Genomic DNA, 18,315 nt, shown 5'->3' on the forward strand with positions numbered 1-18,315 from the left:
TAATTTTTAACCCCCCCCCCCACCCCTTGCTGACAAGCGCTCTGCTGTGCATATTCAGCTGAGACGTTTGATTGGCTGCTGAAATGGACATCACGCTGCTGCGGCCGGAGATCACAGATTGAAAAGACTCCCGCGACTGCAGCAGCGTCGACGCCGTACTTTGCAGCCAATGGTAGTTTCAACACTACCATTGGCCGCCAGGAATCTGTGACGAACGCGCGCACGTCGTGTAGCGCGCTGTGTGAGCGGGGCCAGAGGCTCGCAGACGCGTGGTAGTGTAGCAGCCTGTCTGAGCTATGCACTAATCTCTCCTGTATATACAGTGCAGGAGGCGGCAGAAGTTGTTGCATGGAGGGAGGTGCAGAGGGCGCCAGGGAGGAGACACAGACAGGAAAACATTGCTCTTCCTGCTCTGCTTGTTGGTGTTTGACTGCTGCAGGCAAGACAAAGACAGGGAGAGACCCAGCCACACAAAGACATTCACAGATACAGGGAGACAGAGAGATCAATAGAGAGGGAGACATTCACACAAACAGGTGCACACATATTGTGGGATCAGGGTATTCAGGTACTGTGGGAGACAGCAGAGGAAGAGGCTGATGTAGGTGACTGCATGTGACACTGCTGAGACGCGTGCTGTGTCGCTGGAAGTCCCTGTGCAGACGGCTCAGCAGATGCAGCAGCGGGAGGCTGAGAAGCAGCTCTGGGTGATGTCTCCGGAGGGTGAGGAGCAGAGCTCCGGTTATGACAGCAAGTGCATCTTCTGCAGGATCTCCGGCAACCAGGAGAGCAGCGCCGAGTTGCTGCATTGTGACGTGAGTAACTAGGCGGTAGCGTCACAATGAACAATGGGAGTAAGGGCTGTAATAGCACAAAGTGAGGTGCAGTGACGTCACAGGGCAACAAAGGGGTTCATTCCATAATGGGTGTGAGGGCAGTAGTGACATAACAGTGACAGTATATTCAGCTTGGAGTGGTAACAAAGTTTAGGTTTTAATCAATATAAAATAATTGATGCCTTCTTTGATTTGGGCGTTGTGATTCTTCTTACAAACCTGCACTTTAACTTTCTTTGTGGTTCCCAGCCTTTCTTCTATTGTACACTCCTGTCTAGAAAATATTTGTTCTGCAAACCACCAAATAATACATCTTATTGCCTACTTAGGCAATTACTAAGAAAACTGTTGGACCGATCTCAGGCCTGTGTCCTGTGCTTGCGGAGGGGATCCACACGCTTAAATTAAGCCTTAATAAAGCCCCAAACTGCACCTCCGTGTGTGCAGACAGCATGGCTGGAATAGCTGTCCATTACTGCGGGGGCTTCCAAAGTCACGTCCCACAATGCCTTTCCGCTGTGAATGCAAAGCATTGTGGGGAGCGACTTTGGACAGAATGGGACATTTAGGTTGCGGCCGTCTCGCCGTAACTAAGTCTGCGTCGGCGATCAGCTGCAGAGGGACTCAGCGGCTCAGCCACTGGCTGCTTCACCATGGTAAATGTATTTAGCGGTTAGGGTAGGGGTTAAACTATTTAAGGTAAGGTGTCTAGGGTAGGGGGTAGCATTAGTTTTAGGGGTTTTTAGGGTAATGGGCAAGATTAGGGACTTACCTTGGCGGCTAAGTGAGTAATGGCTAAACGCCGGTGGAAATATTGGTCCTAGACTGACTTTGGAAGCTCCTGCTATAACTGACAGCTATATGGCTGCGATTATAGCTGCGGCGTGCGCGTGACATCACGTGCGCAATACATGCACTGAGCTGAAGGCGTCACCAGGCTGATTCGCCCTCATTGGCTGAACCGCTCACGTGACGCGGCCATCGCTCGAAAAAAAACGAATTCAATTGTGTATTCAAAGATGGCCCGTGTGGTCACTCTGCAGCGCTCGAGCGCACTATGGGTGGCCTCATTGAGGAACACACATTTGTGCTCGCAGCGCGCGATGTCCCGTTTACACCGCAACTATAATCGCGGCCTATGACCCATGCTAAGGTGCAGGTTCAGGAATTACTAAGTGTGCAGTCCCCACACGGGCTCAGGAACCCACTATACCCCCTGGGATCTGACATTACAGCCGTGGAGCCGAGAGACAGCGGGGAAGACCAGAAAATAAAGATTTTGTGCCGATTAAATTTGTGTGTATGTAAGTGTGTTTGTATGGATATCTGTGTGTGTATGTGTAAATGAGTGCACAAATACATTTTTTTTTAATTTATTCAACTTTTTTTTCTTTAAAAAAAAATCTTATTTAAGCCATTATTTTACTCACACACTCTATACACCGACATATACTCACACACACAGTACCTGTCGCTCCCCGCAGCACTGAGACTCTATACACACGAAAACATGCGGCACGTGCACGCGCATTCGCACATGCGCACGGCCGCAAACAGTATAGAACGGGCCTAACACTGAAATATAAACAACAAACAAATCGGGATTCTCTTAATCTTTAGCTTCTGAGGTTATCATGGTAACCTTTAGGCCGAGCTCATGGTGGCGGCGCAGGCGCGCGCACTCCTGCAGTCCAGCGATGTGTGTGTGTGTGTACTAGGCTGCAGGAGATTGGGGAGGCAATAAGGGGCGTGGTGAATCCATACGTCATGCGACTGCAGCCCCAAATCTCAAATTGACTTGTTGGGCCAAAATGTAGCAGCGTTGACGTGGGCACTTGAGGATCTGCCATAGGAAATCAGGTAAGAGTCCCAGAAGAGCGTGCGGATGCAAGCGCACGCACGTAGTGATTCCGCCACCATGAGCTTAGCCTTAGGCCTCGGCCAGGCTTACCGCTGGCATGCTGAGGTGTGCTGAGGCGCAGGGAAAGCGGGTGCTTTCCCTGGCCTTGTGGTTGCTTGCCTTGCGCGCCGTCAGGGGGCGGGCCACTGGTGTCACGGAGCTGGTTCGGCCTCATTGGGCGAACCGCTCACGTGACAGGCCTGTCGCGCCGGCAAGCGGGGAATTTTTAAATCTGCTAAAACCTACGCTTCCGCGCGCTTGTGGAAGCGTAGGCGAGCCCCTACTAGAGCCGCTCTAATTGCGGCTGTAGGGGCTCAGTGCTGAGCGGGAGCGCGCTTCAGCAAGCAAGCAGATAACATGGCCGAGGCCTTAGACCGCACTGGGCATCGGGGAGAGATTCATTTTAACCTTCCGGACACTATGGTAAATTCTGCATAGTCCGAAGCAGCTGTTTGGGCCCCTTTTGTCCATAAATCCCTATAGACTTGAATAGAAGGGTGAATTTGAAGGAAGGGGGGGCAGTGACACCCCCTTGCCCTCTAGAGTGGACACCCATTGCACGTTCGTCTACCTGTTGTCTTTTGTTGCGTAGCACATTATATTTACACACGCACCACATACCATTCCTACCCCGTGGCGTGTTGGTATCAGGTATATATTGTACACTCTGTTCACATATCTGTATCTTGCCAAAAGTCCACATAGGGAACTAAGCATTAATAATTTGTAACAAATACATAGTCCGTTAAAAAGTTCATGCGAGTGCTGTCAGGTATTCTTCATGTACTGCTCCAGATGTTTTCTGGATGAATGTGCACCAGTGGCAAGAAGATGTACAGTACATGTGAGTGATCTTCCTTAAAATTAGCACAATATGTTGGGCATTGTGACCACTGGTCTCATTCATTTTCAGTATTACAGAGTGCAAATCAAAGTCAGCAGATATCCAGATATCCAAAAATACATTATTGTCGGTATTGTCACAAGATTTCCATGATGTATCTCTCATGCTTTAACTGTGTGAAAAAAAATATATATATATATATATATATATATATATATATATATCTCTATCTCTCTAAAAAAAAACAAAAGAAAAACAGGCGCACTCCTAGTGTATTAAAGTATATAAAAGTTTTATGGAACTATAACATATAAAAAGCGCACTCACAAACAGAGCATAAAATCAAGCATGTATGAGATATACTCATTCGCCAAAGACTGCAAGGGTCCACGCCAGCCGCTCCTTTGGTGCCTCCTCTGCTGTACCAGATAGCTCAGCAAGATGTATGGATATTCCTGGAACCGGATGATGTCATCGCTCAGCGTCCGTTTAGGAGTAGCTGGTAGATGGACAGTCTCACCGATCAGGGTCAGCTCTGCCTCCCACGCTACTTAGGGTACTAGTAGATCAATAAAAGTATAATTCTACTAGATCTACTAGTACCCTTAGTATTCTATCACTTTGCTGGTTAAGTGAAGAGTTCGATTTCGGCATATTCTCAGCTGACGCCTCTCCGGTGACGTCATCTTTGTTTGTTGGCGTGTATCGGCACTCAGTGCACTGGCGTGGGAGGCAGAGCTGACCCTGATCGGTGAGACTGTCCCTCTACCAGCTACTCCTAAACGGAGCTTGGGACTTATCTACCTGGAATACGTGGAAGCATAAAGGGAACCCTCCGCTTCTAAAAGAGCGCAGCGGATGAAAGCACAGCCTGATATGACTGCAGATTCCTGACATTGGGAGATCCGCTGCAGCCTTCTCCTGTGTCCTGATACCTGAGTGGTAACAACTGTCATAGTTACAGTTACATGCCTGTTTTACCTTTATCTGACGTACGCAGAACCTTGAATTACTTTTTAATATAAATTGTTCATTCTTACTTCACCATGAGTGTTGTGCGCTGTTTTTTGTATTTTGTTTTGTCTAGATTCAGGGTCTTGGACCACCCTATCGCAGCAGCAGACGCTCCTTATTGGTAACCTAGTTACTTATACTCACTTGGGTATTAAGTGGTTAATGCACTTTATTTCAATTCACTCTGTTTATTCATTATAGTTGCGCACTTGTACTGTGTTTTTCTTTTATAGCACAGATCAACCAGGTTTAAAAGGTTTTAATCTAAGTGTAAAATTCGCACTTGCAATCTATCAATAAAAAACGGGCATATCACACTGCAATAGTGTATTGAAGAGACAGCTTGGCACACCAGCCCACCGTACTGCAGCCACCATAAGATCTCTGTCTCCTGCCTTTACTCCATCCCTTCTCCGCGGGTCTGGGCGTCTGACATCAGATCCGGTTTTCAGGTAGCGGCCTGCGGCTCCTCTCCAAGAATGCTCCGTATGGTGAAAGGACTCCCACCCAACCGGTTTCGCCACGTGATACCGTCAGCTTCGTCAGGAGACAGAGATCTTATGGTGGCTGCAGGACGGTGGGCTGGTGTGCCAAGCTGTCTCTTCAATACACTATAGCAGTGTGATATGCCCGTTTTTTATTGATATATTGCAAGTGCGAATTTTACACTTCGATTAAAACCTTTTAAACCTGGTTGATCTGTGCTATGTAGCTTTTTCCTCTCTCTATATTGGGGCTACATCTTCTTGAGTACTGGAGCTGCTTCTCCCTCAGTCCGTGCTGAGCTGACGCTCACCTTGGATAGACTGCCTAAAGCCTTGATTACACACTGCTGTTGATATTCTTACAGTTTGTAAGTAGACCTTTCACAAGAGCCAAGATTGGAGCTGACATTTGTTTCACTTTGTATTTCTCCTGCACTTAGATTTTCTGTGCTTTTGTGTTTTTCCCTCTATGCTCCCCCTGGAATCTGTGAATCTACTACAACACTGAGGGACAAGTGAAAACATATCCCAACAGAGGGTTCGAGCAGGGGATCAAAACTTTATTATTCTTTTCACCACATTTTTTTGGTTTTTATATCTTCACAATATCTATGTGTAATATACTATACTGTACGTGCACTTTAATTAATTTTAAGAGTGTTGTATTCACTTCACTGAATTTACAGAGATCACCTATTAAGTTTTTTGCGCCGTTTTATCACTTTTCACCAGTAGTTATGTTCTAAGATAACATAGTGCTTTTCTGTTAACAGGAGGACTTGGTCTGCTTTAAAGACATTCGACCTGGGGCCCCGCACCATTATCTAGTTGTACCCAAGAAGCATGTGGGGAACTGCAAGACCCTTACAAAAGATCATGTGCAACTAGGTAAGACCGCATTCACCGCTTTCCCTTCATGTGACACCAGGAAGTCTGAGCCGCAGCCCAATTACAGAATATTTACCCAACATCTGCAGTTTCAGCTGCTCTGTGCATTGAGCATTGTACGCAGAGACATATTAATCACATTGCAAGACATATAGGTAAGTAAACTCTTCCATGCTGGGGGACCCCTCTCTGAATTGTGTACCACCTGTACATGCATTGTACTTCTAATTCCACCGCCCGTGCACTATAAGCCCTTGGATATAGTGCAGGCGCGCATGACGTCACCCGCGCCTGTACTAGAAGCGATCCGTGGCCTGTAGAATTCCGCGATGGGGGGCGTGCCTGTGACATCACGTGAGTGGTTCGCCCTCATTGGCTGGACCGCGCGCGTGACCCGGCCGTCGCAGAGCAAAATAAAAAAAATGTCTCGCCAAGTATCAGCTGCCTCGTTGCTCTCGTGCACGCGCGCCCTTTGGCCGTGCTCATTGCCTTACGGCCTTTTGTCTTCGGTGAGCGCCGTCGTTCATACTATGGACGTGGCCAGACTAAAGATAATAGCTGTATGAAGGTTTCCTCAGAACATGTGAGCATAGAATACTGCGCCGATTTAAAACAGAGATTTTTCTCCCTTTTTTTAGTGAAGAATATGATGGAAGTCGGAAAGAATATTCTACAGCGCAACAATGTCACAGATTTGGACGATATCCGGTAATCATTGAGTAAATGACAGGGGTTGCCCAATCAGGAGGTGCAATATCGTCACGGCTTTCTGTTGGCCGTTATAGGATGACCCCCGTGGCTATATTTTTCTGTAAGGAATCAGGGGTTGCCTGTAGCATGGGTGCCGCAGTTCAGCTTCAGGGGGACCCTGGTTTCAAATAAGGTAGAAAAAATATATATATACCTGTAGTAGTGAATCAAAGTGGCCACACAGACACTCAGAGGTGCCTCAGCAGAGATAGTCATGGTGCCCGATTTAAAAGAGATTGGATAAAGTCAGTATAGACCACAATAGTGATTCATATAATCCATGATGGTGACCATTGTGGTCTATACTAACCTGTGTAAATAAAAAAATAAAGATTCTCCATGAATTGCTGCTTTAATGCTGGAGTTATAGTAAAATATTGTTGTGTTGTTTGCTATAGAAAAGAGGCAGCATCACCCGATGCCACAGGGGCCTTATGACAAAAGCCCAATGAGCTGCCACTTATCTTTCAGATGAGATGATCTATACAATATATACATTACCAACCGTTTTTAATAAGTAGTCGTATACAAATGGTGTGTGGGGCTTGCATGAGTCTGGTACACAATCTGAGGAGAGAGAAAATTATTTTGCAACAGTTATTAACAAAGAACACATGCTTTTTCTAACTGTAATTACCATGTATAGCGTAGTGGTCAGGTTTTTTTTTTAACTATCTTTATTTTATGATTTAATTATAAGAAGCATTATAATAATTAGTAGTAGCAGCAGCATTAGGCCGCGCTTATAGTGCCGGCGACGCGACGTCGCCCGAAAACAAATGCATTGCCGCCGCGTGCGCTTATAGTGAGCGCAACGGCGACAATGCGACGGAGCGACGTCACCGTCGCGAAAACTGGTAGCCGGCAAAATGTGATTTTTCAAGGGCTGTCGTCTCATGTGACGGCTTTTGAACCAATCAAATGGCCGGAAACCCGCGCTGCCGCCACCCGGCAAAATATAACTTTCGCCTGTGGCGACGGGTGACGTCACGCGTCGTGTCGCCGTCGACGGCACTATACGCGCGGCCTTACATAACAGTAGACATCTACTGTTATGTAAGGCCGCGCGTATAGTGCCGTCGACATCATCAACAATGACATGCTGCAGAGATATCATTGCCAAGCAAATAAAGATCTTTAGAAGCGCATATGGACATGAAGGAAATAGGAAAGTGGGTTAAGGCATGAATGGTAAATATGTATAACTCCAGGTCTATATATCTGTGACTGTACCCCAGGCTTACACTATGTCAGGTTTTTTTTTCTCTGCAGGCCTCCCAGATCTAGGCAGCGGTATTGTTAGGATAATCCGAATGTGGTATTTTAATATGTACAGTTTAGCGAGCAGAAGAGAGAATGTGGGAGAAAGATGATCGAAACTCTCAAATACATAAATGGGATTCAAAAAGATACAAGAGGACAGAATGTTAGAACAAGAGCGGGGGCCTGCTGAGGGAATTAAAACGTGATTGAGATAGGTATAAGGCTCCATACGAAAGAAAGCCAAGAGTCACTTAGGGTCTGAGGAACATGGGCAGATGAGGTGAGCCAAGTGGTCCTTCTCTGCCGACAAATTCTGTTTATACGAGTACGTTTCAGATGTTTTCTCCCTCTTCATACAATGGGAGTAAAGCAGTCTAATTGCATCACATTTCCTAGTGCTCGTTTTGTCCTACGTTTCTCTTGGAAGAATACTGGTTCTATTTTACATTTTGCCGAAACCATTACACCAATGTTTTCATTCAATATACAGAGTACTTGGAATTTCACTAGAGTAAAAACGTTCGTTTTAATGTGAGTTTAATCCTATGGAAGAATCATGTACAAGGGACTGCAATGCTTTTTTTGTAAAGATTTTATTAAAACAGGGCCTGGTCTATTGGGTTTAACTGTGATCGTCCTTTTTTTTGTTTTGTCCTTTTGTAAAAACAATGACTTTATGGCTTCTACTGAATGCTGCTTGTGAGTCATTAATTGCTTCTAGAAATGAGCTCCTGAATTGCAGTGGACTGGCCCCATCTCAATTTTTTTTTTGAACGATTCTTTATTGTAGATTGACATATACATTGAAACAAAGCATCATATAAAGAAAACCATATGCCTACATCGTTTACATGAAAAGCCACACAATGTTTTGATTCCAAATCTTTAGATTTTCTGTTAAATCTGAGGCCTGCCTTTCACACCTTTTATCATGTACACTTTTTTTTTTACTTTCTCTTTACAGAAGATTATAACATAAAAGATAAAATATAACAATAAACATACTAACATTAAACCCACATTTTAAACAAAACAGTGATGGCTTCTAAGGGGTTTATAGATTATGATAGGAACAGGGGTGTACCTTAATCCAAACAGACAGACATAAGCAAAAAGATCAAAATCATCACTGGCCCATCGGCCCCATCTCTATTAAACAAAACCATGTTTTCCCCATAAGACTTCGCAGGTGTAGTTAAGCCAACTGTCTTTATGCGGCACCAGAGGATTAATGCTGTGGGGGTCTCAATAGGAAGCATGGACATTTGGGTGTGTACTTTGCAGAAAGAGTTAAAAGCTACCGGTTCTTAGAACTGATAAGGTGTCTCGTAAAGCGGATGTTGCTTAGTAAACCTTCTGCACAATACTGTACATTGCATTTATAGAGCATTAAATAGAGTTGTTTCTCTAATAGCTAATATTGATTCCTTTTACTGTCAGGTTGGGTTTCCACTGGCCTCCTTTCTGCTCGATAGCCCACTTACATCTCCATGTTCTGGCTCCTGCCAGCCAGCTGGGATTTCTGTCTAGAATGATTTACAGGATCAACTCCTACTGGTTTGTTACGGTAAGTGCCCCCACTTAAAGGGAAAACCCCTCCATGGACTAAAAGTGTAAAGGCGTAACGGCAGTGACATGTTTGAGGGCCTGAATATGAAAGATTGGTGCCTTTGTTTATCAAATCCAACACCTATTTTTAAAATCTGCTTTTTAAAGCTAGTTTGCAAACCATGGGGAGCTGAGACTTGGAAGCGCTTTGATTTCCTCTGGCTACTTCATTCTGTGTGATTATCACTGTGGTCAACAAGAGATTGCACAGGCAAAAACTCTACCTTTCTCCCCTTACCTTTTATTGGATCTCTGATAAGAACATGGTGGAATATGAGTTGAGGAAGCACTTGATTCGCCAACACTCCCTTATTCGCCAACACTCCCTGAGGCTGGGCTTATAGTGCCGGCGACAGCGGCGTTGCGTCAAAACAAATGCATTGCCGCCGTCGCGTGCCCTTATAGTAAGCACGACGGCTTGGTAGTGATCGCTGGAAGTCATCTCAATTTGATTTTTCCAGAACCACAGCCTGACCTCTCTGTCGCCGGCACTATAAGCGTAGCCTTATTCACCAACACTCCCTTATTCACCAACACTCCCTTATTCACCAACACTCCCTTATTCACCAACACTCCCTTATTCACCAACACTCCCTTATTCAGAATCTGGGAGAAAAATAAATTGTGCTTAAAGCAGCAGTCCCAGCTGCTTGTCAAATGAAAGAAGCCATCCCGCAGGGCTTCCCCACCCCCATTTTTTTCCAACAGGATAGACCCCGGTGAAGTTACTGGTGTTTCAGTCCTCTCCAGGTGAAATAAAAAGGGTGGTTTAAATCGCCCACATCACGCAAGCCAATAGGAAGTTACGTCATCCGTTGCAGCTTCGTATTGGCCCATGTGATGCGGGAGACTGAAAACCTAGGAAGTAAGTACCAGTAATTATCATTTGAATGGGAGAGTCCCTGGACCTGAAAATAGTATGTATATACACGACCCGCCATGACAACGACACGCTACATGTCTGTCTCTCTCCTTAATAATCAAAATGAATAGACAATACCGTTCTGTGGCTAACTAAATGCTTTTATTTGTGCGAGCTTTCGAGATACACTGATCTCTTCTTCTGGCAGTGTTGCAATGGATAAAGCAAAAGAGGTTTTTACTTAAAAACAGTGCATCTTGGAATGTTATCTGTGACTGAAGCCTATCCCTCCCCCCTGTGCAGTATGTGATTTATGATTTAAGGTGTTAAATGGTGTGTGTGTGTGTGTATAAATATAAATGTATAAAGCGCCCAGTGTATACAGCGCTTTACAAAATGTGTGTGTGGAGTGGGAGTGTATACCAATGGTGTGGGTAGGTGTAGAAATGTAAGAGGGTGTTGTATTACTATTAGTGTGTAGATACTATATGGTCTCTATTTGTATATAGGGATAGAATTACATTGTATTACATACAGGACAGCTGTGTGTGCATTCATATAGCATAGTATGTATAGATATGGCCTTTAGCACTCATGGGAAAAGAGTTCTCTTGTGGTCAGAGTAGTGACTCATGAAACTGCGGTCTCCGTTTAGGCCACTGCTAAGTGTCCCGAACCGTTGCATAAATTTGTATTTATGCAACCGTCTCTCTTTTGGTGTTCTAATAACATTACGTTGTAATTTGAATTTCCCACTGCACTAAGCTAATCATCAATCCCATTCGCGCTCTAACTTCCTAACACTACTAAGACATCTGCGTCATAATGGAAACGTTCTGAAATAATGATGCGGAGGTCTTTAGTAGTGCTGGGAAGTTAGAGAGTGGTGGGATTGACTATTAGCTTAGTGCAGTGGGAAATCCAAATTACAATTTGGATTTAGACTAGAATTGGCAATATACTGTATTAGCCTTTACTTTTTGAGAGATCGGTTTCTGACTACAAATTGCGATGGGCACCGCTCTCATTTTTGCTATATAATAGCCCAGTGTTTTTCAACAGGGGTTCCCCGGGCATCCCTAAAGAGTTCCCTGCAATTGTCAGGTTATTTGAAAATGGCACCAAATACAGAAGAATTTACACTGCATCTGATCACAGACCCACTATTAGAGAGGGTTGGGGTTCCTTACACTGCATCTGATCACAGACGCGCTATTAGAGAGGGTTGGGGTTCCTTACACTGCATCTGATCACAGACGCGCTATTAGAGAGGGTTGGGGTTCCTTACAATACATCTGTTCTCAGACCCACTATTAGAGAGGGTTGGGGTTCCTTACAATACATCTGTTCTCAGACCCACTATTAGAGAGGGTTGGGGTTCCTTACAATGCATCTGATCTCAGACACGCTATTAGGGAGAGTTGGGGTTCTGCAGAATTTTACAATAATTATAGTGTTCCTTAACCAAAAAAGATTGAGAACCACTGTAATAACTCATTACTTCTTGACACTACTCTGCGTATTCTATGGACAGGCAGCAACATATGTTGCAAACTATCTTTAGTGGCTAAGGCCTCGGCCAAGCTTCCCACTGGAGTGCTGAGGCGCGCTGAGGCTCAGGGAAAACGGGTGCTTTCCCTGGCCTTGCGGGTGCTTTCCCTGCGCGCCGTCAGGGGGCGGGCCAGTGACGTCACGGAGCTGGTTCGCCCTCATTGGGCGAACCGCTCAGGTGACCGGCCCTGCGCGCCGGCAAGCGGGGAAATCTAAAATTCTGGTAAGACCTACGCTTCCGCGCACTTGCGGAAGCTTAGGCGAGCCCTTACTAAAGCCGCTCTAATTGTGACTGTAGGGGCTCAGTGCTGAGCGGGAGCGCGCCTCAGCCAGCAAGCAGCAACCATGGACGAGGCCTTAGAAAGGCTACATACTATATTATTCAGGCATCCCTAATGACACTAGAAGGCCTTTAGTGTTTTATAGGCAGCTCTTGTGAATCATATAATCAGCAGGTCTTTGTGGATTTATTATTTCCCTGATAGTCTGCCCAGTTATATTGTAATGGATCAGCTATCTACTAACTTCAAGGGACCTATCCTCCAGCAATCAGACCCTTGACCAGATTCATATGATACCTTTACTGGTCAATGACCACCTAGCACTAAATATGCAATTAATGTGCATCGTTATGCAAATTGAGCAGTGATATTAAGCACTATATCTCATGTTGCATCCCACTCTCATCTCTACTTCAATCTTTACACCTTTTTAAAAAAAATTGCATGGACCATTAATTTTATTTGATGTATTCATTATTATATGTGAGTACCCCTACAGTGAACCACATTTAGGGGAGTATAACCTTACACACCCCTTCCGTTTTTTTTTTTCTTGTGTTTATTTTTCCAGAGACACAGAAGCAGGTGAATATTGGCCTGTATGTATTGATATAACTTACAAAAAAATATACAATGAGTAAATGGGAAAATATTAAAAATGCCCCCTTTCAAAGCATGAATAGATAATATCGTTAATAATCATTCAAGAATATAACAGAGTACATTAGGGCAAACGTAACAGTATACCAAAACTTCTCTCTTATTATCTCGCATTTTTAAGTAATCTGAGGCAACTGATTGTGTGTAAAAAGGTTGTTTTTCTTAATCATGTTACATTTAGTAGGTCAGTACTAATACCTGGCAGTCCCACGTCGCCCATTAAAAATAAAATCAGCAGATAACTTTGAAGCGCTCTTAACATTGACAACATCCTGTTATCTTTTTTTTGTTTTCTTCATTTATTTGTTTTATTTCCAATAATTACCGTGAATGGTAAAATACAGGCATACCCCGCTTTAAGGACACTCACTTTAAGTACACTCGCGAGTAAGTACATATCGCCCAATAGACAAACGGCAGCTCACGCATGCGCCTGTCAGCACGTCCTGAACAACAATACCGGCTCCCTACCTGCACCGCAGCTGTGTGCAAGCGGGGAGACTATAGAGCCTGTTACACATGCGTTATTTACATCAGTTATGCACGTATATGATGTTTGCAGTACAGTACATGCATCGATAAGTGGGAAAAAGGGACTGCTTCACTTTAAGTACATTTTCGCTTTACATACATGCTCCGGTCCCACTGCGTACGTTAATGCGGGGTATGCCTGTAAGCATTTGGCGCTTAAGCGTCATCTCATTCACTTTTATGGGAAAATAGCAGCCATCTTAATTTCAGTAAAAAGTCTTAAGATTTTGGGGCCGATATCCCAAATTAGAAAAAAATAAAATAATAATAAATAAAATAAATCAGTTCCCGGGAGTGTACCTTTTGACTGGACACACGACATCCTGTACTATAGGTTTTCCTGTTGCTCCTCTCTGGTGTGTGACTGTGACCTCGCTGTAGATAAGTGTAGCACATGGAAGCCCGTTACACTGATTTCTCACATGCTCAGTACAATCATTGAAAAGACACCAGTTTTTTTTATTCAACACCACCATCCAACAACGCAGAAATGCCCAGGGTAACTTGAGTATTAGTAGCAAAAGAAGGACTTGAACTGTGATTTCATTTGCTTATCAATGTAAAAAAAAGGCAAAAACAATGCAGATAAACCTTGTTATTTTTATCGAGGCCTTCTGTAGATTTATAAGCCTGAATAGAAGTACAACAGACGGCGAGGAATGCCCTATACAGCTCCGTGATCTGGAAAGCGTTATTAAGCCATGCTTAGAAAACTCACAGCGGCGGAATTATATAGATTCTGAAAATGTTGGTTAAGTTATAGAACCTATAAAATTACTTCCTTTTGTTGTTGTTGTGTCGTCTTAATAAAACGGGGCTGGACACAAATATAGCATGATTTTGTTCATTTTTCCGGTTTCTTGCAGGCTGAACAGCTGATTGAACGACTGCAAGCAAACACTGACGCAAGTTGAAATGCAGCCTGTCCACCTCCTGTATAATATAATGCCTGAAACTAGTTAAATGGACGGGTAGTGCTAGTTAATAAAATAAATTGAGCCCATGTTATAAGCTCTGAATGCAATTTATTTAGTTTGATTGAAATCCAAATTATAAGGTGAGCACAGAAGTGAGTGCAGTTTTTAATGCCTATTATTGGATCAACACGACGGTTATTCCTAGAGGGAGAGCATCCCCTCATGAAGGAGATATCTGAAATGACTTTAATACCATACCCATTCTTGAAACTGAAGCGAACCTTTATGCTCTGGAACGCTCGCGTGTGACCACACAAATTCTTTGTCACTAGTTTTAGCAACAAATGTGGCAAAACTAACACACTATACAGTATGTTCATGTAGTTTGTGCCATATAAAATACAGATACGTGAAATATGCAGTAGCTTATAAGTATGTACGTTGGGTTCGTGAGAGAGAGTATAGATGAGTGAGATGTGCAGTAACGTATACTTCAGGGTTAAAAGGGAAGATTGAATTCACTTTCCACAAGGACAGGTTTAGCTACCATTGCTGTACAGGTCACAACCACAATCTGCTGCACTGAAGGATAAGACTACCAAGTAGAGTATACTGTCAGTTCATAGAGGAGAGGAATGGACTCGGAAATATGAAATCGCATCCGGTTGCTATTCATGACACTTGTTCAAGAAAACAACCTGTGCCTCCTTCTAAGCAACATTGCGTAGTGAGTTATTGGCAGATGATCGACTTTACTAGTTACAAAGTGTGTTCCATAGTGCAGTCTGCAATGCCATAAATACTAGAAATGACATTTTACAGATGCTGCATACTTTTAACCTTTGAGTAACTCAATGTGTATTGGAGCACTCAATGCGCATTTACCAAATACTGTATGCCGTCTACATGAATACTTATCTTTCTTTGTATGCTGTGGCACTCGAGCGGTATATGCCTCTGTTTTAGTATTTGTTTTGTTGGAGACTTTGTTTTTACGTAGTTTGCTTACCTGTAATTTTTCAGAAATGTGTTGGGTATTTAAACTACTGTAATAGCCTTCCCAATACTACTCCGTACAGAAAACAACTTTTTGAAATATTTGTACTTTTCCAGGATAGTAAATGCACATAAATTCCATCCACTGCTAAGAAGATGGAACACAGAGCTCTGTGTGTTCTGCTTAATATCCACCCTAGCTGCCAGAACTTTGGATACTTTGATCTAACACTACTGCCTGATTTATTTTTATTTTTCTAAAGAATACGGCTATACCAGACATTTTATTAGCAGGTAGACAACATAATGAGCCGATTGTTGCTTTAAGTGGGTTCTACAGAGACGTGTTCGTGGGGGTCCTACAGTGTCTATGTATTTGGCCTAGAGATAAATCTGAAAATGTATTGTATATCCATAAATTGTTCGTATGGAAGCTGCAAAGTTACTATACACGCGAGTCTGGAAATGTTGCCTTGTTACCTCGTTTTACCTTTAAACATGTAATTAAACACTAATTTATTGAGATCAGATGTTGTGTGTTCTATAATTAATGCAGCAGCGTTCCTTTTCAGCAACACTCCAAGTTGGCTTCTGATAAGACAAACTAAAGTGTTATATCTATTCCTTTTTAACCCCCCATCTCCTGTTCAGGGTGTGCTCTCTGTTACTGGCGGGCGGTATTATGAGTATGCAGAAAACTTTACACTGCAGAACTTGAATAACTAGTGGACTTTGTAGAAGGATGCACTCTTCAGCTTGTAAAGTTTTTAATGTAGCCCTAACTTGAATAACGGTTCATATCTGCTATACACACTGAAGAGATTGCTGCATCTTACTGCTTTGTTTTCAGCCGACATTATTAACCGTTTATTGCAGCTACTATTAGAGTTGTGCAAAATTGATCATGTTGCAGAAAAACAAATTGCAAGCATTTTTTCTGTTTTTGCCAAACTTTGCCCTGAAATAGGACAGATTGAGGGAGAGAAGAGGGTGGAGTTCTATGTACTGTAGTATTGTACCCACTGACTGCTACACCGCTGTACAACATGTGGAGAGATACCTGGAAAAATACTTTTTTTTTATTTAGGTCCGGAAGAAAAAGAACAGTTCTAATGTATCATCTGATATGTTGCAATCTATTAATGGCAAGTAATAAAAATAATTACCAATAATAATATATTTTTTCAATTAAATGACTTCATATTTTGTCATTTAACTTTTTAATGCGGGTTATAATGGGGCTTCATCATTTTACAGCCTCTGCATCTGTTTATTGTACTCGTTTCGTGTTTATGGATTCATTTACTCAAAACTTAACGCAACTGGACAGCCATCTTTAAATGTTGCGAGAATACAGGAGGGGAGCGCGGGCTGTATAAAAGATAAATGGTGTGTGCAGTGATAAATATAGATATTATAACCATAAGAATTGAGATGTTCTTTATAGAATAAATTCTTCCTTGTAAAAAAAGGCAGGAATCTTTCTGCAAAGTCTCGTAGGGTAGGAGAAAAGAGAAAACATCCAATGGTACAGATGGTAATAGAGAATTTATGTTGTCAGTAGATATTACAGCAATTACACTCACATTTTTTTATAACTTCTATGGACGTTGTACAGGGGACTTTGGGTAGGTCCTGTGGTATGGCCGTGGTGGTGAGATGCCCATCTCACTCCTCGTGTGTCTATTGAATGTCGGGGAACGCCGGCACTCTCACCTGGCGCTCACTTCCGTCTTGTGATGTCACAAGGTCTCGCGAGATTTCGATCAGCTGGGGCTGGAACGGTTATATGGACATCTGTCTGTCTTCCTCTCCTCTGCATGATGTACTGGGCTCCAAACTCAACGCGTTTCGCCCGTGGGCTTCGTCAGGGGTCTGGATAAGATCACCTATACTAATGTATTTAAATGCATTTCTGACCAATCGTATACTGTTACCCTAAATTGCATCCTCATTACTTGTAATTCATTTTAATAACATTACAAACCATTAAAATGTTTACGTATAGCCGTTCCAGCCCCAGCTGATCAAAATCTTGCAAGACCTCATGACATCGCAACAAGGAAGTGAGCACCGGGTGAGAGTGCCGACGTTCACTAGAGACACGGAGGGAGATAGGCAATTCGCCACCGCGGACAGGACGCAGGACCTACCCAATGAGACCCCCAAAGACCTCAGTACAACGTCCATAGAATTTGTAAAAAAAAAAATTAGTGCGATTGCTGTTATATCCACTGACAACATACATTCTCTATTACTATCTGTACCATTGGATGTTTTCTCTTTTCTCCTACCCTACGAGACTGAAGGAAGATCCCTGCCTTTTTTACAAGGAAGAATTGAATCTATTAAGAACATTTTAATACTTATGGTTATAGTACCTATATTTATTTATCACTGTACACAGCATTTATCTTTTATACACCCCTGCGCTCCCCTCCTTTATTTCCTCGCTATATTATCACATGAACATAGGAGGTTGTTCACTTATTGGGTTAGAGCTGCAATATTTGAATTTAATTCACTTATACAAGCACCGGGTTATTTTTTTTCCATATCTTTAAATGTTGCCAACAAAACTTTTTTTGCCCACATTGTATAACCAATTAGTTTTGAAAATGTCTATTTGAATAGAGTGATGTCTATTGCACTAAAGAGAGATTCCCATGGAGCAGAATCAAATGAACTAGTCATGTACTGTAATTTGCTTCTTTAGATGGATTCAAGCAAATGAACCTTTTATTTATTGATCTTCAAATAAATTAATGTGTTGTGTTTGGCTGTATTAAGTCCAGTGGTGGATTAAGACCCTCTAGGCCCGAAGACTTTTGGGACCTTTCCTTGAGTTGGCCCTCCTGAAGCATTGCAATGTCAGGTCGCCATGACAACGCAACGCTGCAGGAGTAGGGCTGCTCTGGACAAGATAAGA

The 18,315-nt window shown here is 43.1% G+C and overlaps 1 protein-coding gene across 2 annotated transcripts; it reads left to right on the top strand.

Annotated features, from left to right (window-relative positions):
* Nucleotides 1-373: 373 nt before the first annotated feature.
* On the top strand, nt 374-15,914 carry HINT3 (histidine triad nucleotide binding protein 3). 2 transcript variants are annotated; one of them, XM_075597257.1, is made up of 6 exons: nt 374-815; nt 4,668-4,715; nt 5,853-5,967; nt 6,606-6,675; nt 9,421-9,547; nt 14,340-15,914. In XM_075597257.1, the coding sequence occupies exons 1-6, from the start codon at nt 675-677 to the stop codon at nt 14,385-14,387; spliced, it is 549 nt and encodes a 182-aa protein (XP_075453372.1). In that variant the 5' UTR covers nt 374-674; the 3' UTR covers nt 14,388-15,914. The 2 variants fall into 2 exon arrangements, with proteins under 2 accessions (XP_075453372.1, XP_075453373.1); XM_075597258.1 differs by lacking the exon at nt 4,668-4,715 and having other exon boundaries at nt 382-815.
* Nucleotides 15,915-18,315: the final 2,401 nt, after the last annotated feature.

Source organism: Ascaphus truei, chromosome 4 (assembly GCF_040206685.1).
Source record: "Ascaphus truei isolate aAscTru1 chromosome 4, aAscTru1.hap1, whole genome shotgun sequence".
Classification (NCBI taxonomy): Eukaryota; Metazoa; Chordata; class Amphibia; order Anura; family Ascaphidae; genus Ascaphus; species Ascaphus truei.

Bases quoted from the DNA above. Each gene is read 5' to 3' on its own strand.
- HINT3 (XM_075597257.1), top strand. From the start codon at position 675: ATGCAGCAGCGGGAGGCTGAGAAGCAGCTCTGGGTGATGTCTCCGGAG. The intron at 5,968-6,605 runs GTAAGACCGCAT...CCCTTTTTTTAG, and splicing joins AAAAGATCATGTGCAACTAG to TGAAGAATATGATGGAAGTC. The intron at 6,676-9,420 runs GTAATCATTGAG...TTTTACTGTCAG, and splicing joins ACAGATTTGGACGATATCCG to GTTGGGTTTCCACTGGCCTC.